The following is a 24,600-nucleotide window of genomic DNA, read 5'->3' on the forward strand; positions in this document are numbered from 1 at the left end:
ATGCATCCTTTTACGCAGCCGGATACGTACTAATGATAGAAGACTACACAACAAATGATGATAATCAGGAACTGAAAATTTATGCACCCGTCAGTTTTGGATCTAGAATTTTCCACCCTAACCAACTCAAACTTTCGATATATGCGAAAGAATTCCTCGCAGTTCACTTTGCCCTAGATACCTTTGCAAATATTATATGGGGATGTAAAAAACCAATTCTCATTTTGACAGACAACAGATCAGTAACCAGGTTCTTCCAAACAAAAATTATACCGCCAACACTTTGGAATGCTCTCGATCATGTACTCAGCTTCGACATCATACTGGGACACATACCCGGAAAAGCCAATTTAGCAGCGGATTATCTGTCGAGAATACACATAAACCCGAAAGAGAAGCTCGAGTTACGCATCAACTCACGCGTACCGATGCACGAAATCGAAATCAACACAGCAGCAGATACACCTGACAATTCAATCAGTTATCTGAGCAGCTCAGAAAATGACGATACCCCCAAAATTATGAAGACATACTTACTTGAGAGAAAACAAACCAGCGGAGAAGATCCTATGAATGTTCGAGCTGACGTTCAACTGCAAATTCTTGCACCTGCAACGCAACAAATAAACGCCATGCATGAACAAAACCCATTGGATGAATTCATCACTCATGGGCACGGACCTTTAGACCTGCGTGCCGAACAACAACAAGACAAAGATATCAAACGGGTACTGCTCTGGTTTGAGAGAGGTTCACCGACTACAGGACAATATCTATCCAGTGACCTAAAAAAGTATCTCAAGCAGTTCCCAAGACTATCGATAACAGAAGGCGTCCTTCATCGCAAGTTCTATAACAAAACTGGAAACCAATTTATTAAACAATATTGCGTCCCGTCGCACTTACAGAAGGAAGTACTCTACAGAATTCATAAGTGTTTGGAGTGGGCACAAAGGAGTCTCACTGACAATAGCAGAATTTAGAAAACGATTTTACTTCCCGAACTTCACTGAACGCCTAACAGATTATATCAGAAACTGTCTCACATGCTTGCAAACAAAACCAGCACCAACATCTGCATTGAAACCTCCATTACAACCACTTTCGTCTCTGCAAAACTTCCCAGCAGACCTTTTACTAATAGATCTGGTGGGAAAGATGCACCATTCTCCCTACACGTACATTCTCTCAGGTATTGACGTGTTCTCGAAGTACCTTTTCGCCACACCCCTTATGAAAGGCGACGCAGACATCGTAGCACGAGCCCTTGTCTCAATTTTTCTGAGACACTCCTACATTCCCTCAAGAATCATATGAGACATTGGAACTCCGTTTACATCCGAATTAATGAGCGAACTAGCAAACCTATTGGAGGTAGAGCTCAAACATTGCACACTGAAACATGCGCAAACCATTGGCTTACTTGAAAGAAACGACGCACCGCTCAAACAAATCTTGAGAATTAACGAAAACCAAACTTCCTCGGACTGGCATAGATACGTTGACATTGCAGTATTCATACACAACACAACATTTGCACCAGCTCTTGGGTGCACGCCATCTGAAGTCTTTCACGGCAGAACACCGATAAATCCTTTGGACCTCAGATTTCAGAATACAAAATTATGGGCGTCTCACCCAAAATACGACTGACTTAAAGAGCTACAAGACAAAACTACGGAGTTTTTCTCCAGCGTAAAAGACAACCTTATCTCGTCTTATCTGAAATATAAAAAGTACTATGACAGAAAAGCCAACGCCACACCACTAAAACCCAAATCATACTGCCTGATCCTTGACCCAAAAAGCACAACACAAGTAGCAGTGATGAATAAACAGCAAAGCAGGTGGATACCATTATACAGAGTAGAAAAAATGCTCACGAATGCAAACTACATTGTACGCAAAACCAACACAAATTACACGCAATGTATCCATCGAATGAGACTTCGACCTGTGAAACCTCAATATCAAGTAGAAGACCTCGAACATGTAGACCCCGAAAACTTTGAAGCAGATCCCACCATACCAGAAGAAGAGAGAGAACCACAGCTGTTCGACAACCAAGTCAGGCACCACATTAACGAAGACAACATGCAGCTACCCATAACAACACCAGATGTCCAGTCAGTTTCTTTCAACTCAAACATCCAAACAGCTAATTTTTCTTCTGAAGACCCGCCAATACAATTTCATGATATGATACACGAACCGACGTTTGACCAAGATGCATTCTTCGTGGAAGGCTCAGTTCCAAGCGCAAACACGCAAGAAACACCAGAATCAATTGATACAGGAGACTACGTCTTCTCAAACAACTCAAACTTCTTACCGTCCGACAGTCGTTTCGGCTCAAATCGACGATACAACCTTCGCAGAAATGATCATCTGGCATTGGCCCGAGAAAACTCGCTATACAACCTCTTGCAACCATCAGAAAAAGCAAAGGAAGAACAGGTAAAAGTAATAACTTTCTTCCCACTTGACCACATCCCAGACCCAAACCTGACAATTGATACAACAGAAACTGATCACGATGAGAGCATTGCAGACTCACAAGCAACAAGCTCACAGTCGCGAAACCAGAGTCTCAATGACTTCACGTTCGATTCATCTGAAAATCTTGGTGATCTATTTGATGACGTTAATAGCCCCGTCTACACGCCCCCAATATTAGACACTACAGGCGAAACCTTATACCGGACCAACTCGATCAACGATATTTACAACAATACAACCTCAAGCGATGATGTCCAACAACCGAGATCCGACGAAAATGAGCACTCCCTTATAGGAGGCACCATTTCACAAATTGAAAATAACGAGAGCAATAGTGCCATTGCTCAACACGACAACCCAAGAACATCTTCACCACTTCCTCAAAGAGTATCCAACAGAGAACTAGCGGACCTTGGCCCAACGCTTCAAAACAGACGAAGAATTGTTCCGCTAACACTTCACCGTCGGGAGATCAACGGAAACCTTCACCAAACTTTCGGCTTCGAAGATAACAGCCAATAGGAATTGAGCACCAATTCTCTATTATACATACACATTAGATACGTCACCAACCAATGAAAACACTCCAAAAAAAAATCCTAATTTAAAAGGAAAAAAGACACAGCTCAAATCATTTTCCAAAATTTTGTACCTCAAAATCGGTCGCACAAAGACTCTAATTCAATTTCACAAACAAGTCTAGTTAGCAAAATGCTCAATATCGTACTATTTTTACTACAACTTTTACCCTTGATGAAAACGAACCAACCATCGGTGGCAACAAAAGATGGAGTATTATTCAACCTTCACCAGAAAATTCTATTGACAGAAAAATTTGTCAAAACTGAAATCCTGGTCCCCTACCCAATATATAACAAAACAGTGGAAGACAAACTGATCAACCTGACAAAAGAGATAGACAAAATGTGGACTTCAGAAAATTATGGATGCCCATTGATTTTCACAAATATGACTGACTCGACAGCAGGCCTCCACTGGATAGCGCAACAAACAATGATAGAAAACCAACAGTCCCAACACGACATTTAAACCTCAAATTGGAAATGAACACACTACTAAGAGCAAACAGTCAAACTTCTACAACACTGCAAAGACAACCCCGCGGTGCGGCTGCGGCAGCAGCAGCAGCCGCAGTGCTTGGAATTGGAATAGGAACAGGGGACAAATTACTATGCTTCATCAAATCAGTGTTTGGAGGATGCGACAAAAGAGTGGCTAGAAACCAGAAAAACATCAGACAAGCAATGGCTTATCTTCAATATCTAACCGATCATGTTGAACAAATAGCAATCCAAAACAATGAAAAATTCTATGTTGTATCAGGTGAACTGAAAGCCATCAAAGAAGCCCAGAACGAAATAATAGAGACACAAAACAGGAACTGGGAACTTGCTGAAGGACAATTCAAGGCGTTACAAAACGTGCACCACATGAGAAACTGCATCCAATACTTATACGTAAGAGAACAAATCAATCAACATAGTCTTGTACTTAGCAGTATTTTTCAAGCAATACTTGCTAACATCAAAACATACCGATCGGCCCTTTATACGTTTCGAATCAACATACTGAATGCCTTGACGCCTCTCATGAATCAACTATTACCAATGTCATTAGTCCCAAGGGAGCAGTTGCATGAAATTCTTACGATTGTTCATTTGCAACAAAATGGACAACAGGATCGATTATCTCTAGCCGTACCAATCCAAGAGATTCTCTCGTACTATGAAACGAAATTAGTCACACAAGTAGAGGCAATTGACGCAGGTCTTATACTTACACTTGCAATTCCAATGGCTTCAAAAAGTACAGTTATGAACGTATTGCATGCCTTTCCGATCCCAATGCCGGACGGGGATACGGGTAAAGCTTTAGTTTGGCGACTTGAAGCCAAATACATGGCCGTCTCAGACGACGGAGAAGAACTAGCGTTTATCGATGAAGACGAGCTCGCAAATTGTATCGGATCCCAAAAATACGCAATATGCACCAAAGCCATTCCAACAGAACAGACTTATCAGTCCTGTATGGCTACTTTACCACGATGACGATCTACTTGCATTGCAACGCTGTCAACTGGATGTAGTAGAATTGCCGTTGACTGAAAAAGCACGCAATCTCGGCTTCGGTCGTTGGTTAATAACATCGTCCAAAGACGATTATACACTCATCGAAAGCGCTGGTAATGGCAGCAATCCATTGGCAAGAATTGAGCATCCTGGGTGCAGAGTGTGTATCATCACACTGGGATGTGGAAAACAGCTTAGAGGACCAAATGTTCATCTTCGCTCAGACCTCACTGCTTGTGACACAGTACCGGCAATACGGTTAGATTTTCAATTACCAGATCCAATAAGTACACTCTTCAAACTACTGCCCCCATTGGATGAACTACCAAACTTCTCATCAAGATCTGAGGCACAAATTCAAATTCTTCAGCAAATTCAACCAGAGTTTAAACAAATGGAAACACGACGAACAAACAGCAAATCAATAGAACAAATGGCCGAACCAATTTTAGAAAGAATAAGAGCATTCAAGCCCGAACTCGAACACCGATTCGAACAGTACATACCATGGAAAATGTCTCTTCTTTTCGGATTTTTATCCTTCTTGATTAGCGTATTACTACATCTAACTTATTCGCATCTTTTACACAAATGGGCAAAACTTCACCGACGTTTCCCTTTCCGAATAACACACGAAGGACGGCGAATAAAAACAAAACCAGTACAAGTTGTCGCATTAAATGACTATGAATACCTACAAGAACATCCAGAACATCCCCTGCACAAATGCTCACTAGTACTACCACTCGAAATTAAAACTGAGTTCGAAAACCAAAACGAAGAAAACATAATTAAACCTCGCACTCCTTACGCATTCCTAAGAGACTACATCAGGAGACTAAAACGTAACGAAGAACCAACTATCAAAATTGATCATGTTAACAGGCCTGCCGCACCGAGTCAGCCCATCTATACACATATACCAGAACACCCACCAATATCCCATTACCCAGCGTACCCTCTCAGAACAATCAATACAGGAAACGTTTAAGAAAAAAAAACCTGACCGGGACTCGAACCCTCAACTTCAGCATGAGAGTGCAGCGCGCTACCAACTGCGCTAAGTGGGACGGCCGCGTGGTCCGTAAAAACAGCTTATAAATTAAAAAAAAGGAAAAAAAGTTAAATTTTTTGTACCCCTCCCCTTTTCTCTACCCCCTTACCCTTACCCTAGCTTACCCTTACACCCCTTTGCCCTTTCCCAGATTTTCCCTCATTATGGAAGCACCGGGAACCCGCCGGGATTCGAACCCGGAACCCCAGCTCAACGGCCAGAGATACTAACCACTGAACTAAGTCACTTGTTAAAAGTTATCAATTACATTCACTTCTACTCTAACGCAAATTAGAAATTTTGTGTTAGCAGTGAGCAAGGAAAACAAAACTTAAAAATAAAAAATTAAAAAAAAAATTATTAATTAACAACATTTCTAATAGCCCTAAATAAACCAGAGAGACCTATCCTCCATCTGGAAAGTACCTACCATTATATTTGCGAAAACTTAATTCAAAATTTTGATATTATTCGAGTGTAAAACCGAAATTTTCATTACTTGCAATTATTCTTTGAGAAAAATCGACAAGGAAAAATTACAGAGCAATTCCCCTTAAACCTCCATTGTTAAAGGCGGGGATTTGCTCCCTACCTTTTTATCCAGCGACGAATTTATTTTTAAAAAGAATTTATACTGACGCACTAAACAACGGAGTAATAAGATGCAACTCCCAAAGGAAACTTATCAATTATCTGTCAAAACGAGAAAAAGAAGGAAATCCATTAACCCGGAAGGCGAACTGTCCATCAATCACAATGAAAGCCTATAATGGAACACTAATTAACCCAACCAGGGATAATTCCCCACAATCCCAATTAATCAAAATGTCAAATTTCCCCCAATTCCCCCGCAACACCATCCATCATTCAAACTACTTTCTGCCTGCTAACTACCAGCAACACTCTCCATTGCTAACTATTCATTCTCTCATCCTATTACAATTTCTTCGCGGATAGAAACTTGGAAATTTTTTCAAACAACCTAAACAATTTTCCTACAACTAAAATTTTACCTTTTGCATTATTTCAAACATTTTATTATGAATCCAGTATATCACTTCAGAATTAAAGATCGTGAAGCAATAATTAGTATTAACATGCAACAGAACAATATTGTCAACAATATTTATTCAATTTCTTTTATCCCCCTTACAGTGAATGAGACATCAGCCGTATGGCAAACAATTCTACAATGCATACAATCGGGAAATAATTATATTAATGTGAATTTTTATCTTAACTCTGAAGGAGAACCAGTTGCAGTAGAACCATCGCAACCAACCATTTCTGAAAGTCCCGAAAGCCCTGACCCTACATCAGACCACAATTCAACTGAATTAAATTATATTCCAATTTCTCCCCCATCACCCATTCCATTCTCAGATGACTCCATGTAAATTTCCTCAAATATTTGCATTTCTATTCCATTAAAAATTTTATCTCATGTCTTATCCACCAACCCCAATTTTCACCACCATTGACCAATCAGAAGACACCATTCCTTACATCTCTCCAATTCCAACCCAATTTCCACTTTATGCTTACTTTCTCACTGATTTTGATATAAAACTTGCAGTCTTTTCTGAATACTTCATATTCCCCTGCAACACCTTATGCTTCTGGATCAACTTCTTGGATAATAATCAAGACAAAAAAATCACTTTGGAACCAGATCATCCAAATTTTCTTACCTTTTTGAATTTCTTACAAAACACCAAAGAAGAATTTTTAGAAGGCGAATTTGACCTGTAATTTCTTTTTTTTAAAAAACCATATTTACTTTTTCTTTCCCTGATATTTTCAAATCTCAAAACCTAGCAATTCTGAATTTTCTTAAAAATCATGACAAGCATTTGGGACCAAATCCGAAATTACGTCGGCCCAGAAGACATCGCCCCAAAATTACCCACGAACCACAACATCAACGTTTGCGTGAAAGTAGGAATCCAATACAGGGAATGTTTTTTCAATGAATATGTCATATTACAAAATGGAACCATCGTGATCTGGGCACACTCGCATACAGGTCTTCTCACGAAAAAATGCTTCTTCTACACAACCTGGGAATACTACACCTACGTTTACCACTTCATTACTTCATCCCAAGGTACCTAACTCAACCACCAATTCTGGGATTTTATTCATATGGACAATGACGACCCTATTGAGTTTGACCCTGTTGGCATCCGTGTGTTCACTTAGACTTGCATAAATTTCTTTAATTTTTTATTCGAAATATTTTTTTTAAATCTTTTCTCTCATGAGTCGCAATTAATTTAATGTAGTACTTATTTTATAAACACCGCAAATTATTCAAATGTAACGCCTCCTCTTCTTATTTTTAATTTCTTACCAATTTAATTTTCTACTTCTGACCAAAAAAAAAATTTACTCGTGAGTCATAACTCGTGAGCACAATGAGCAAGCACCCCTAACATAGCAAACTATTATTAATTAATCTATTCCCAACCATTCTCAACAAAAATTAACATCCCACCTTGTTATCACTTCGAAGGGCACGCGATTGAAAGTCAAAATATTAATTGATTAAACTACATACGACTGTGCAAAATAACTACCCAAAAAACTCACGAAACATTATTTTTTTTCCAAAACAACACCAAACTAACACAGACAGGACCCTAACCGATTGCTCAGTATCAACAAAAAATAATCCTTTCAAAATACGTTGAAAGGGCACGGGCTTGAAATAATAAAATCTCAAAAAAAACCTGGCAGTATAGTTCCAACCCTAGGGAAAAAAATGTAAATTAAAGTTGGAGAACTCACTTATTCCATTGAAGGATCCTTTGGAGGAAGAAACGAATACACAATATTCTCGTTATCATTCGATTGCGTTTTCGTTTCCCGTTTCGCACCCCATTTTCTTCGATTACCTCGTTTGTTATTTGTTTTTAAAATTTGACCACTATTAGCGAAACTTTGCACATGCTCAGTCACATCACTAGCACCACCAGTTGATACTTCTTTCTTTCGCCCAGTCTAACACTGCCTTTTTATTTTTATTTGATATTACAATTCCTTTTACCACACCTTTACGCACACCATAAGCAAACGATCCCAAAGTCCGATCGACAACAACTTGATTCGATTGATCACGCGCCTCCCAGCCCGTCACTAACGACAAACCTTTTGTAAAAGTCAAAACAGCATGCGCACACAACGAAGGCTGGCACAACACATTATCTTTCGTCGGAATGAAAAACCAGACATCCTTTCCCAAACCACTTGCAGAAGGACCCCTCTTAATTAAATCCATGAAATATTGCGGAGTACCCATAACATTATTAAAATCCCTTGATGTCTGATAACTTCCACAAATCAGAAACAATTTCTCACCACACGGCGTTTTCGAAACACTATCATTACCCCCAATCTCAACATGTGCCGCCGTCCACCACTCATTCCATTGTACCATGGCATCTCTCCTTACACCAGTAAAACCATCAGGCAAAACACCACTCATCAAACCATCGACACAAAACGTCCAACCTATTGAATTACACAAACCAGCATACGACCCAACTTCTTGATACAACCTGCTATCACCACTCTCCAACTTTAATTTACTAACATAATTATACACCTCGCCCTGATCTCTACAGCCCCGGAACCCTTCTACTAAACTTTCTTGTAATCCCACAATTTCTTCATTATTTATTGTCAATGGTACCTTTGGCCAACCATTCTCTCCAACCAGTCCCCCTCTACCTTCTATAGTTAACCTATTCTTTAAGGAGTTCCAACTATTTATACCCCGCCCATCGACTGTTTCCACTTCTTTCCATCCGAGACTTATTAATTTTTTCCGATCGTAGTACTGATGTTTGAACTCGTTCATTTCGATTAGCAAATCTTGTCTGCCTCGTGTCGTTCTAAACACGATAATTCTGTTTAAAATTACAAAAAAAATATTAATGCTAGCCTATGAAATCCTAAATTGTTATAAGTAATTAACGAACCTTTTAGTGTCCATACTTTGAAAAAATAGAATATCCCGTCTCTTCGTTATTACAATTAATTGTTTTTGCAAAGCTTCGATAAAATATCCAACAGTCGATGAATAACGCCGCTATTAAAGTTTGACCTCTTCGCAGTAAAAGTATTCTGAATAACTTTATCAATAGAGCAGTCAATCACACTGTTCTCAATTTACTTTCCTCCAAAACTTCTATTAGTGACTGTCAATTACTGCCATACCGAGGGAATTACTTGCGAAAACTCCATTAGTGACTGTCATTTACTGCCATGCCGAGGGATTTACTTCATTACTTTACTCCCCTCACAACGCGGAGCAAATGGAACTGCCACACGTGACAGATCACTACTACATTAATCTTCCTGGGAAAAATGCAAATGAACCCAGAAGAGGAACCAATCAACTACACCTAATAACTCGCATAAATCTCTGTTGATCCACATCAGTCAAAGTCACAAAACGCACTTCCCAAAAAATCAATTTTAAACTCAGTCATGCCTGTTCTATTCGCAGCCGATCCCCCTCTTCCATTTAATTTGAATAACAGAATGGCACTGCTAACGAAAATTGTAGCATCGGACAACCCGATCTATTCGAGCTACTTTATCGTGGAATACATCTGGCCAGGGCAACCGCACAACCTGGACTTAATTACACGGCGCGTGTTCGTCCTCAAGAGGAGCGAGGACGGACAAAAACTTCAAGAATTTTGCAGGGGACGAACACGCGCCTTCAGGATGAACCTGACAAGAACAACAAATCAATTCATCTAGTTATTTTTTTTACTGCACGAATCTATTTTTCTACAACACTGCACGATTTTATTTTTCTACTGCATGAGTACTATGCCTGCCACGATCAACACGAACATCATTGAAAAACTTGGCAAAAATCGACGACAGAAATTTTCAATTCCACCATCACCAATTGGACAAATATGGCTCCGATATGGCACGAAACTCACATCCACTTGACCAACGCGGAATGTAGTATTCCTTTCACAACATACAGCAGTCGCATTCCCCAGCTCAATTTGTTCACATACATCAGATGAGAAAACAAGCGGCCAAATAAGAGCAAACAGAAAGTAAACTTTCAGCATTTTGATCTGGAATACTCAATGAAAACTTAGAACAAACCACTATTGATGTTGCTTTCCATTTATACTTAATTAGCCCAGTAAATTCCTTGACTTTGACAATACCACTAATCAAGACCCACTTGGCACAGCACACTAGACAACCCTGTTTTTAATCATAAGATTAAAGGTTCGAAACCCATCGCCTCCGCTTTTTCTGAAGAGCCGTAATATGACGATGCTAAATTTTGATTGGTTGAAAAAGACTTTTGTAAATTCATACAGCACGCATTTTTTTATCTTGAATTTCATACAGACGATTCTGCTCAGTACAGTTCAGTTGCTTACTAAATTACTTGAATTGAAAACTTGTAGCAGAAAAAGAGCGTTTTTACCGAACCCGCGCTCCGAATAGCACTTAGCAAAAACTTGCAATTAAAAGCCTTTATTAGAAAGGATATTGCAACGATAACTCGTCTTCATACAATATAGCACTTGGCACTAGCACCTACACAGCCGTCTCTAAAAAGATAGAAAAGGCAGAAGCAAACTAATAAGAGAGTTATCATAGTGGTTTTCCGATTTATCTATTTTTCAGTTGTTAGTATTAGCCAGTGACCGGGTTAAATAAGATTTGTGGTCTGAGAATTGATCCGATAGTTTATTTGTGCTGATTATCGACTTTGCAGGCGACTATTAGTTCTGGATCGTCGCATAGTACGACATCCAACTGAGCTTTGGCATTTTGGGCGAGATTCATTTCAACAAATTTCTTCAGAAATTGGATAGGGATTGGGCGAGGAGAGTGTTCCCCAATTTGTTTGGTGAAAATTTGATGTCTACAGTGATGATAATATCACTTAGGAGCAGATCCTCTGATTTCTTTAAACCTCCAATCTCATGTGAGATCAAGTGTGAGGTCCATTGATAGTTGCTGTGTGCGGGTGATTTATAGATGCAGCATAAGATGAGAATTTTGCCGTGTTGATCGATTCTTAATACTAGATAGTCAGATTTTGCGCATTTCTTTGGTAGATTTTCGTGTGGGAAGTGATTTTTCACGGTGATAGGCACTCGACCATGCTTCGGTTTTCTTGATTCTGTAGTGGCTCTGTCATTTTTGTATAAGTATGGTTCTCGAGGAAGATGGAGGCCGTTGTCACGTCTTCTATCAGCCCAGTTTTGAAGCAGATGATGTCATAGTTAGAGTTTATTATATCTGTTGGCTGGTTCCGGCTGTTGGCTGGTTCTGGCAGGTTGGCTCGTTCCGGCCTGGCCAATTATTTACATTTTGTTTGCTAGTTTGAATGACTCTCCGTGTTTTCCCCTCGAGAACTTCCAGTGTCAGGTTTCTAACGCGAATGGTCTTTGGGTCTAATTCCTGATCATGAGGTTTGGTCTTTCTGAAGCAGTTATTTTCTTTCTCAACGTCTTTTGACATTTCGGGGCTAATGTACACTGCCGACTTTAGAATCAAGCTTTTGCTCATGGCGTTCTCGGTGTTGAGAAGCTTTCAAGCTCCTTTTTCAGGGTTGAACTTTTGCGTTGAGTTGATTTTTGAACTGTGAAAGAGTTCAATACTCTCCCCTGTTGTTCATTTTCCAACGCAGCTAAAGAATTGGGGTTTCCCTTTGTCTCTGAGCTTTTGTAGGTCATTCTGGACATGAGTGATGAGATCGCTGGATCTCCATTATTCAGCCAGTGCCTTCTTTTGTGCCTAAAGGTTACTCAGTTGGCCTTCGAGTTTGTTATTTTGCTCCGATTCGCGTTTGCAGGCTAGATCTTTTCATTTTGCTTTGCATTCGTTGCAGATGTGGAGTAGGTTTTCACTTTTATGTCGTTGTGAGTGAACATGGTGCACTCGGAAGTGAGGCGGAGGACCCCAGTTTTGAAGCAGATGATGTCATATTTAGTTTATTATACCTGTTGGCTGGTTCCGGCTGTTGGGTCGTTCCGGCCTGGCCGAACATTTACATTTTGTGTGCTAGTTTGAATAACTCCGTGTTTTCCCCTCGAGTACTTCCAGTGTCAGGTTTTTAACTAGACTAGACTTAGGCTTCTATAAGGATCTTATAACATACGAAGCATGGAAATTTGATTGTCCTTTGATTTTCTTATTACAACTAGAGCAGTTCTCTCTCGTATTGAATTTTTTCGCCATAGTTAATTGGAATATATTTCAAGAGTTTGTTGGGATGAGTTTCTGGTGCGGAGAAAGAGGTTAGCAGGAGGCAGATTGGGTGCAGTCGGAGGGTATTGGGTGTGAAGACCTCGACAATTCAGTCCAGTTCTTCAGTCACTTAGCTGGGGTTGTGGGTCGAGGGTTTACAATTGACTTCTATGACCTGAACCATTAAGTATGGTTCTCCCAAAGTCTACCGGATTCCTAGTACTACTCTACTTACTTATTGAGCTTCTTCAGTCCGCGCCTTATTTGTTTAGAATTGCTTTTCAACGTTGCTTCTTTGAGGGTTCTTCCATTTTTTGACAGGAAGACAGATTGAAGTTGTTGACAATGCTTTCCAGAGAATGGAGGTCAAGTAGGTGGGGTTGATTCAGATTTTGTTAGGATTCCATTGTCTTTTTGTTTTCTTCGAGAAATAAGATCTGAAGGTATTTCTACAACAGGAATGTTAACGTCGCCTAGGTCTTTGCGAATGTTGTCCGTAACCTGACGCTGACAGTACACAACACCAATGACCTGTGACAGGGCTCGATTTCTAGCAGTTCAGTCGTGTCGTCAATTTTGGGCGAGGGTCGCTAGGATGATCAGCGATGCTGTTATTGATGTGCCAAAAAATAACCAAATATTAAATACCAACGTTTGACAATTGCCTTCTTGAACAGTTTTGTTTTGGTCCTTGCGTGATGAATTGAACTGGCTCCAAGAACGTAGATCACCTAGGGGCAGCCACGGTTACCCCGTCAAAACCAATAATCTCCGTTGAGTTATAAATAGTTACTATAAGTTTTCTCATGCCCAGAGTTTGTTAAACTTTCTGAGCGTACCATGCCCAGAGTTCTGTGTTATCACCAATGCCTACTGATTTTATACTTACCTAATCTTACTTATCTGATTTTACCAACCAGAAGCAATATATAATTATCGAAATCAAGCGCTACTTTCTTACCAGTGCCCCAAGTGCATAAAATAACGAAAATGTCTACCAAAAGGATTTAAAACCCAATGCCTGCTTACGAAAATGCAGTCAAGATTTGCTCTCGTCAGATTTATTCAAGTACTTAATAGCCGCGAAGCAATAGTAGAGGCTATTAATGGCCTTCTCTTGGCTTTTTTTTGAAATGTAAAGAATTTGAATTGTATTGGGGCGCTGTCTTTTTTAAAGATCTGCTCACACATTTTCATGATTTTTTAAGTCAAATTGAAGTGACGATTTTGGTCACGCCGAAACAGGAAGTGGAGCGAAAAAGCAAGTGGTTTTCTGGCGTAAAAATTTTTTTGCCCAATTTCAACGTAGTGACAAAATGGTGTTTGAACAAAAGTTCGCTTTCCCGCTGGTTGTTTTATGTTCACATGCGGCATTTTGACAGCGATTTTACTGTTTTTTTTTCGATTTTTTATCTGATTTTTTTTCTAAATGGTTTTCGCAATTAATGTATATTCAATTGTAGGTCTAGTGTTTTCGTTTAGTCATTGAAAATTCTTTGAATTGTAGGTCAGGACTTGTCCAGCTGTTTGTTTTTATTTCGTCCTCAAAATTTTTGTTACGACCATATGAAGTCACAATCTGCTTTTTTGTTTTTTCGTTCATGCAATTTCAACTGAATTGCGTGCTTGACGTCTTTTTTCACTCTTAGTGGAGCGAGTTTTTCGCTCATTCGCGTGATAAAGGTTTTGATCAAATGTGACTTACCTATCTCAAAAGTGATATCTTTAATTAAAGAAATACGGTCAATTGAAGGTTAGTGTGTCGCTCCAATTGAAGGTTGGAGTATCTAATAGAGTAATTTATACTGCTTTTTTTTTATCAAACTTTAACTTCTCAGCCTTTCTTAGATTTCCTTTTTTTCTGTCTTTTTGAGACTGCAGATCTAAAAATCTATCGCGGCTATTTGCTATCTGTCAGCTATGTCCAAATTGCTGGGCAAATAGCCCTCGAATTATATACATTTCCTCTTTTAATAACGTCTAAATATTTTTGTTAAAATAATGTTTTCGAGTTGCTAAGAAAGCAATTAGTGTTAAAGCTCTCTGAAAAAAGGCTCTTGAGATCGGACCCAATGTCTGAAAAGTGTACTTTTTTTTACTGTAAATACTTCTGTCCGCAATAAATATCCCTTTATTTATTTGGAAACAGAAAGTGAACATTTTATTAATTGAACGAAGTTAATAGCAATTTTTGCAAATTTTTATGCAAATTTTTTGCCTGGCCGTTTTTGGTCTTTTCTTCTAGAACATTCTTCTAGGACTTCTGAAGTGACTTTTCCACGCTTTCGTTCTTCATTTTTGAGTGATTTATATTGTTCTCAATCTGAAATGAAGCTTGTTGCTAATATAAATTTGATTGCAGCGTAGCAAAAAGATGGCGCTGATAGTCGAGTGGGCAGTGCTTCTGGTGAGGGATCGGGAGGGTCATGGTTCGAATCCCGGCCTGATCAACAATTTTGGCACCCATAAATAAATATTTATCTAAGCTACAGCCCCTTGATTAAATTGCCTCGCCTGTCGTTGGAGAGCAATTCTTCTGAAACTAGTTGGTTTATGTTATAAGTTGCTAATATAAAAGCGATTGTGTGCGATAGAATCAAAGTAAATTTAGTTTAGTGGCTAAGATATCAGATTGACATCTTGGGGCTCCGGAGCTTAAACCCCTGTTGGTATATTTTTGGGCCCATAAAACATTTCTAAGACATTTGTAATTGTCAATTTATTCATGTGTCAGAATCTTTTCTGGCATATTTTAAAGCTACCAAACTGTGTTTTATCTATACCATGAACAAATTTTGAGCTTTCTCCATTTCATTTGTACACCAATAAAGAGAAGTTTTTCTTTGCTACAGCCCCCTCTGAATTGAATTGCCCCGCCTGTCGTTCGAGAGCAGAGCAATTTATCAGACATTAGTCGGTTTATGTTTATCCATGATATCATACGTAATTGGCGGGGATTGGGAACGTTGATATTTGAAGTATATTTAGTTACCGATTTCTGGAAACTCTTTTGCAGTTTGTTAATAGCGGAGAAGCAATGGCGGCTATTATTGGGGACGTGGTTTGTTGCAGTTTGTTAATAGCCGAGAAGCAATGGCGGTTATTATTGGGGACGTGGTTTTTTTTACAATCCAAAGGATTTGGATTGCAATGGTGTGCTGTCTCTTTTTACAATTCAGAGAATTGTATTTAGGCGCTGTCTTTTTGATTAAGATCTGTCCACATTTTCATGACTTTTGAAGGCAAAGCGGAGTAGTGATTTTGGTGACAATGATATAGGAAGTGGAGCGAGAAAGCCAGTCGTTTTGCGGCATGAATTTTTTCATTTATTTTAAAGTAGAGTGAGAAAACGGTGTTTTAACAAAAATTCGCTTTCTCGCTGGTGGTTTTTTTGTTCACCTGCGGCAATTTTACTGGCATTTTCTGTTTTTTTTTAATGGTTTTCCCAATCCATTCTTAGTTCATTCTCGGCCTATTTTTTGTTTGAATCAAATTTCTTTTTCACTAGTGGTCTTTTGTTCAATGTTCACATGCGGCTTTTTGACATTTATTTTCGTTTTTTTTAAAAAAAAAAATTTTTAGTCTGATTTTTGGGATACGGTTTTGCCTATTATTTAGTTGTCTAGTTTTTGTTTAGTCAATGAAAATTCTTAGAATCATACGTCAGGACTTGTCCTGCTTTTTTTTTTAAGTTCTGTTCACCCTTCTTTCTGCTTTTTCACGCCAGTGAGAAGTCAAATTAGAGTGGTGATATACGTCACGCCAAAGTACTAAGGGGTGCGAAAAATAAATCAGGTTTAGGGCGTGATTTCTTTAAACTATCCTAAAAGTGGAGTCAGAATTTGGTGTTTGAACAAATTTTGAGTTTTCACGTTCGTCAATTTGACTTGTTTTCAGTTTTTCCTTGAGTGCTTTTAGGATGATACATATGTGTTCTAATTGCGCCTAGGTGAAATTGCTAGAATTCATCAAGCGGCAGCTGTAACTTTTTTTGAACTGAACATTTTTGTCAAAAAACATAAAAGAATAATTGATTTTGCCACTTTCAAAAATTATTTTCTGTTTTTTTATCACCTAGTATCATCAATGACCGGTCTCATTGGTTGGTAATGAGGCGCAAATGAACCTAATTAATGGTTCGAGTTAAAAGGTTATTAGTTTTCATGACTTTGGTACTAATTTTTTTCAAAAATTGTGAGTTAATTTTTGAGTTTTTGTACTGTTGTAATTTTGGTTGTCTTGTCGTTTGTTCCTATTAATAACAGAACTGATACTTTGCTAATAGGGGTTATTTTAGTTGATTAAATTGTTTCTGTTTAAAGCTGATGTCTTCCATGACTTTAACATCAATTGTTTAAAGAAATGTTAGGAATTTTTTAGTTCTGCCAGTTTTTGTTGATAACTTCTATCTTTGTCTTATTATTGACCGTTTTCATGGTATCTAAAAAAGTTTTTCTTTTTGTTTAAAATCGTTTCAATTCATAGCTATTGCTTTCTTTGACTTATACGCTGCCCGTTTTTAAAAAGGTTTTGTGTTTTTGAGTTTTGCAAGTATTTATTGTATTTATTGAACTTATTGCTGTCTTATCACTGAACTTGATTAATGATAGGTTTCATCGGTTGATAATGAGAAACAAGGGAATTTAATTAGTGGCACGAGTTCATAGATATGGGTTTTTGATTTCGCCTTTGTCTTTAAAAAATGGAACTGATTTATTTTGTCAGGTCGAACGAAAATATTCTGAGAGTATTTTTGTCAGGTCAAAGCTAAATCAATTCTTTGGATTCTAATTCAGGACTTGTCCTGCTATGTTTTTTTAAATTGGTCGTCTCCATCGATGATTCTTGCGCCCATTAAATTTTTCAATTTCAGTGACTTCTACTGCTTTGCAGTTAAAATTTTTGTGTGTTACGTCATCTGTACTGCTTTAGGTCAATTGCGCGACTTACCTCACAAAAAAATGACTTCTCAACTCACTTGATGAAATTTAATGTTAATGAACATTTACTAGTTAAAGATCAATAGTATTCATCTAAGTAGTGCCAAACGTTTATGCCCGAATTTTTGAGTATTAGGGTCTTGAATTTTTAATTTCTAATTTTAATTTTGAAAAAGCTCTTAGGGCTGTTTTTCTTATAGAGGCCATGTGTCTCAGTCCGAATATAACCCAAAAAGTCTAGTGTTCTATTAATGGACTGGTTGTCAATCTGTCTATCTTATTTCTTTAGTTGTTTCAATTCTCTGGAAGGCCACAAGCGTCTATCACGGCTATTTTCCGGCAATCTGCCTACTATGTTTTTATGATGTTGCTATGTTACACATGGAGGTTGTCGTATGTTGGTGAAACTGCTACACTGCCTTCTTTTTCGTTGATATATTGAGACTTTTTTAATTGCCTGTTTTTTAATTGCTGTTTTCCAGACTTGTGAAAAGATGATCTAAGTCTTTCACAACTACAACTCTTGTTTAGATGAGCGGAGGATATGCGGCTTCTATTAGTGGCGAAAGCAGAACATCGTTACCCAGCACATCAAGCAGCTCACAAAAGTAAGTGCATCGATTTTTAAATTACAGTTCAAATAAAGCTGACTCATAACAGTACTGCGACAGACTTGAATTTTCTGCTTATTTAAAAGAATTCTTCTCGAATGCACGAATAGCAATAAGGCTTGATAATGCACTCATATACTTTAATTTTTCTGAAAGTGTACATGTTTCATGCAAAATTAGATATAGCATGCGTTTTGATAATAAGATGTAAATAAACTTTGTCAAATGGGCAACTGACTTACGCCCGTCAGGAGAGAACATGAGGCACGTGTTGTAGTCTGACTGCATTGTATTTGAGTCCTTAAAGTGCGGTTGAGTTCTTTAATATTTGATCTGTTTATGGTTCTATTGGCAATATTTGTTCCTGAAGTACGCGGAGAGGAGTATTGGTATTGCACATGCTTTTTACAATCCAATATTTGGATTGTATTGGTGCTCTTTGTATTTTATGTCTTTATTTTCGTAAGATGTTTTCTCACATTTTTTCATGACTGAGCTTTCAAAACGGGTAACGCCCAGTGGGCATTAAATTTCATTAAAGGCTGTAAGCTGGCTTTAATAGTTTTTAAAGTGCTTAGAGTGTTGAAGCTTCTGGGAAGTCCTAAATTCAAGACGAAACTGTCCTTTTTGTCGTTTTTAGCCCAAAATAGTGAAATATTTTCACATTTTCTGGATCAGTTTTTGAGTTTTAATTGCTCTCAAACGAAGCTTGTAGCAATTATGTTATTCCTGTGGCCTTTTCATGCAATTTTTTGTCTGACCGATTTGCCGTCTGACACATTTGACCCGTCCTCTAAAAGGGGATAAAGAGGTACCGCCCGGAGGGCATTAACGGCTCTTAGAGCCTGTCGCCTTAATAGTCTCTAAGTATGCAATCTTAAGAGTTTGACCCCCTCCCCCAAGTTCACTCCCCCGCCGATTTTACTCTTCCTCCACATTAGTCAGAAATGTACATGTTTTTAATCGAAAAACAGCAGAGCTGCACTGTATTGAAAATTCAATTGCAACGCCTTGTGGAACTGATGCCGCACTAAATGTTTCCAGAAAATGCCAGAATTTTCAATTAGAATTTTTTGAAAGAGGGCATTTAATCGTCATAAATAAAATTGCCATTTAATTTCTGTTTTGTAATATGAACTATTGTGTGATAACATTTTGTTGACACATTTGGTGATTAATAGCCGCACAGCGATAGCTGGGGCTATTATTGGCCTTCTCTTGGTTTTTTACAATTCAAAGAATTTGAATTGTATTGGGGCGCTGTCTTTTATTTTTAAGATCTGTTCACACATCTTCATGATTTTTGAAGTCAAATTGGAGTAGTGATTTTGGTCACGCCGAAACAGGAAATGGAGCGAAAAAGCGAGTGGTTTTGTGTAGAGTGAGAAAACTGTGTTTGAACAAAAATTCGGTTTCTCGGTAGTTGTTTTTTGTTCACATGCGGCAATTTCACTCTGATTTTTACTGTTTTTTCGATTTTTTGGATCGGATTTTTTTCTAAATGGTTTTCCCAATCCATTCACAGCTCATTCTAGGCCTAGTTTTTTGTTTGAATTAAATTTTCATTTCTCGCTAGTGGTTTTTTTGTTCACATGCGGCATTTTGACATTGATTTTTTGTTTTTTTTCTTTTTTTTGATCTGATTTTTTTAAAATGGTTTTGTCAATTCACTCATAGTCCATTCTAGGTCTAGTTTTTCTGTTTAGTCAATGAAAATTCTTTGAATTGTACGTCAGGACTTGTCCTGCTATGTTTTTTTACTTCGTCGTCATGATTTTTGTTACGACCATATGACGTCACAGCCACTTTTTGTTCATTCGTTCATGCAATTTCAACTGAATTGCATGTGTGACCTAATTTTTCGCTCTTAGTGGAGCGAGTTTTTTTGTTCATGCGCGTGATTAAATTTTTGGTCACACTTGACTTACATCGCTCTCAAAAATGACTTCCTCAATTTGAAATTAACTTTTGTTTACTTTAATTCAAAGAGATAAGGTCAAATGGGTGTGTGTCACTCTAAATGAAGGTTATTAGAGAGCAGGTAAAGGAGGCAGCAAAAACTTATACAGATTTTTAATAAAAATGCAACATATCAGCCTTCAATGAACAGACGAATTTTTTTGGTCTGTCTTTTTCACTGTTTCGAATCAATTGCGGCTATTTTCAGGCAATCTGCCAGCTATGTTCTTGGTTTTGATTGGCAATAGTGGAAAAGCCAGAAGTTTTGAGACGTTAAATTTTTGAAGCCTCATTTCAAACGGGGTCAAAAGAATGCATTAAAAATAATTTTATATTCGAGATTTTTTCATTTGTTTGTTCTCTTCAAAATTTCGCCTTTTCATTCTGACCTTGTCATTTTTTGGGCCACAAACTTCTGAATAGCCTCACCTATAATTTGATTTAATTTTTACGACAATTCGTCCAACTAATGTGAAATAATCTAGTGACTGTGTTTGAAGTAAAAAGCCACCTAAAAGTCAAAACAAACAGCGCAAATGCAGGATGAATGGGTGCGATAACTGAGTAGAGCTATTGCCATTCCTTGTTTTTCGGTCGTCACGATTTTTGATAAGGCTTCGGACTCCAGATTCACTTCATATCAGTTTTTTTGTCACCCATTCATGCCGTTTTTTTTTTACCGAATTGTTTGCTCGGCATATGTTCTCACTCTCATTTTTGTAAATCTTTCAATTAAGCGTTAATAATATTTTGGCAACACATACCTCACTCTCAAAATGATTTACTCCTCCAAGCATTACTCCAATCGCCTCAATTTTAAGAGTTGAGAACAAATGAGTATCAATCTAGTTGAAGAGTATTTGTGGGTAGCTTCTGCAGATCAAGTATGAATTCTAAATTATGTCAAGACATCCATTCTTTTTTTTAAAGTAATTTTTTCTATCCTGTTTCTTTCATTGGTATTTTAACTGCAGGTCCACGAAGTTGTCCAGCTTATGGCAATATGCGAGCTATGTAACTATTTGCTTGTCCTATTTGGATAGTTAACAACCGTGTCATCTCATTTATTTAGGTAGTGTTTTTCACAATTCTGAGTTGGAAATCTTTTAAAGACATTCTTTTCTTTTAAGATCTCCAATTTTTTTCAGTTTAGAAATCAATCATAGAAATCACGTTGGAAGGTAGCAAAAATGCTTGTAATTTTAATGCGTACAAATGGTTGTATATTGAAAGTGGAGTTAAATTTTGCTCTTCTTTTTCTTCGATTTTTTGTGCATGATTTTCAAAATTCATTACTCAGCCGTTCATGAATAAACTCACCTCTTAGGTTTTGCGTATAAGAACTTTCTTTTTCTTTCAAGTTTTTTTATGCTATGCGTTGTTAATTGGTCAAACCAAACCGTATTTCACCGTTTTTTTTCTCGATAGTTTCTTGACTTACCACACGCACTATGTCGAGTAAAAAGACAGCATTTTTTCTACCAAATCTTTGTATAGTGAATACAGTCAATGGAAGGCAAGGGTTCAATCGCCTTTATTTTCTGACAATTGCTGAGTCTGGTTAAATTTAACTGCTCTTAAAGCTTCTGAGAAGCTTTGTAGCAATTATATTCTTCCTGTGGCTCTTCTTTTTGGGATTTTTTCGCTTAACCGATTTTTCGTCTGACCCCCGAAGGGCATTAAGTGACTGAGCAGCTCTCTTTAAGCCGTATGCGATACTAGTCTCTAAGTATGCTATTCACCAAAAGGAGAATTTTGAGGGGACAATTTTAGGGTGTGAAGGGGGTTCTTATCCTTAAAAGTGTAACTCCCCCTTAGTCACCCCACCCCGCCGTTCAGCACTCCCAACCCTCCCCACATAGGTTGACCTCTCATCCCCTCAACGCTTGGCACTTGACCCCCCCCCCCTCCCCCCGGCACACACATTTCGCTCACCCTGCATGCTAGACGCTGGTTGTTTGAGAGCAGTTTTCCCGACGCTAGTGGGTTGTGTTCTTTTTATTCTTTTTCGTTAGAGGGTTGTATTATTTAGGCGAATTCCTTTAATTCGCTTTACCTTTTAATTACGTTTTTCGTTTTACTTGACTTTCACGTCTGACTTTTGGCTTGCTTCACTCACTGTTTCAATTGAATGGATTTTAAATTCTATCACTCATTGAATTGCGTAATATAGTGAATACGGTGGAAGTCAAAAGAAGCTGGATGAAGATATAAAGCCTGGTCATTAAGTCATAGTGCATTAGGTAGTCAAAATTCATTAAAGCGATTGCTAGCCGGCATTAGTATCATGCTTAATAGCGTTCAGTTTAGAAGCTGAATTAAGTGTAATTTTGGAATCTAGCCGAATATGCAGAATTTACACACCAAACAAGAACACCTGACACTTAGAAAAAATTCTGTCAATTTCTATCTCTTAAATGTTTTCTGTTTCTGTTTCAATCTCAATGTGCGTCAAGCGGGTCAACGGCGGCTGTTTTCCGGCAATTTGCCGGCTATGTTTTTGTTAGAGGTAGGTATAGGAAAATTTGGTTTTAGCTCGAACGGTTCTTTTGGTCCAATAGCAAATTCTTCCAGTTATTTCTTTGTTCGTTAGTTCTATTATTTTAAAAAATTGTTAAGAATAGCAAATCTTTGCAGAATACATAAAATTGTGAACTGGATTGACAAGCCGTGAAATTTATAGAGTGAAATTTATATTAAATAGCAAGTCGAATATATCATTTTGACACGGACATGTTACCGCGTCAAAATGATATATACGACTTGCTATAATTTGCACTAAACAAAACAAATTATTGGACTTTGCAACCATTTCAGTCTTTCACAAATCATCGATTCGCCTCCAGACTCTGGTCTGAATCCTTCTCCGAGACTTATGGGAGGGGCAGCCTACTTCGGAAACAGTAACCCCACAAAGAACAAATCCCACAGATTACCCAACAGCCACTCAGAAACTTTTAAACCTACAAGCACAGAAGGACACTTTTTACCCGATACTGATGATCCAGATTCTGGTCTAGAATCTCGACAAGGAATGACAGGCTTTTTCGACCCGTCTGGAAGAACTCGAAACGAGCGGTCAGTATCCGACGATGAAATACTTGCACAAGAATTGACAGTTAGTGATTCTGGGGGCACAGATTTCAACCAGGTTGCTGATTCAGTTGGCTTGTCGATTGATACAAGCAATGATTCGAACACTCCTTTGCGTCAGTATGGTGGAAATGCACAAGCGCGATCTGCAACAGTTGCGGGCATTTCTCATAGCAGACGATACGTGAGAGGCAACAACAGTAATACTAATGTTTCAATTCAAGAAGAAGAACATGATCAAAATTCAGGTACGTTCTCTTACACTACCTTTGGGAAACTTTAGAGCATAATCATGAATTATGATCATATCTATCATCTGTCCGAGTCACTGAAAGTTTCCTGTTTTAAGAGATGTTGGGCAGAATTTCGAAGTGAATTACAGGGTCCTGTAACAGCATTGAAACAGGCATAATTGAAGGATTAAAGCAGGCATAATGTGCTTCTTTTATCTAAATAACCTCTGGATATGCAGAGGAACATCCTTATTTTTTGGAACTTTCACTTGCTTGTTTAAAGCTGACTCATTTATTTTCTGCGGAATTAGTTGTTTCAAGCATTTTCCGGTGAAGTCATTGATTGTTGAAGCCAACACTTTGAATCCTTTAGTTAGTTGGCCCTCAGGTTAAAATCAAAAACAAAAATTTCAGTTTAAACAAGACGGAGAAGGATTATCTTTTCATATGTTAGCTATAGTTGCTACTGGCTACTCGTCCTCATAGTTTCATAATATTTTGAGACCTGACGTGAAGCAACCCCCCGCCAGCCGTTGTCTTCTAAAAGTTACCACTATATTGGCTTGTTTTCCTATGGGTTACAGGGTAGATACATCGTTTCCTTTCTTACCCCTTATTTTTTATTTCCTATGTCTGTAAGAAAAAATTTGTGTTCTATAACTATTGCACTATAAGAGGTAGCTGCGGTCTTTTCATCTAATGCTGTACACCACAATCTCCTTTAACACATCTATTTTAAGCAAAAAATAGTTCAAAATTTTCCATTCCTTTGATGCTTTAAGTTGATGAAAACTTTCGCTTTGATGAGAAACGATTTGTCTAATTTGTCACTCGAGCTTGCTAACGGTAAATATTTGTACCTTCTTTCTACGC

At 38.1% G+C, this 24,600-nt stretch overlaps 1 protein-coding gene across 1 annotated transcript in view; it reads left to right on the top strand.

Moving 5' to 3' along the window:
- The window catches only part of LOC142349931 (uncharacterized), a 203,613-nt gene that overhangs the window by 135,460 nt on the left and 43,553 nt on the right, over positions 1-24,600 (top strand). Inside the window, exons 5-6 of the mRNA XM_075401787.1 lie at positions 18,363-18,439; positions 23,219-23,742. Of these exons, the coding sequence (XP_075257902.1) occupies positions 18,363-18,439; positions 23,219-23,742 (601 nt within the window). The remainder of the gene's footprint in view (positions 1-18,362; positions 18,440-23,218; positions 23,743-24,600) is intronic.

This window comes from Convolutriloba macropyga, chromosome 11, assembly GCF_964194025.1.
Source record: "Convolutriloba macropyga chromosome 11, txConMacr16.3, whole genome shotgun sequence".
Lineage (NCBI taxonomy): Eukaryota > Metazoa > Xenacoelomorpha > Acoela > Convolutidae > Convolutriloba > Convolutriloba macropyga.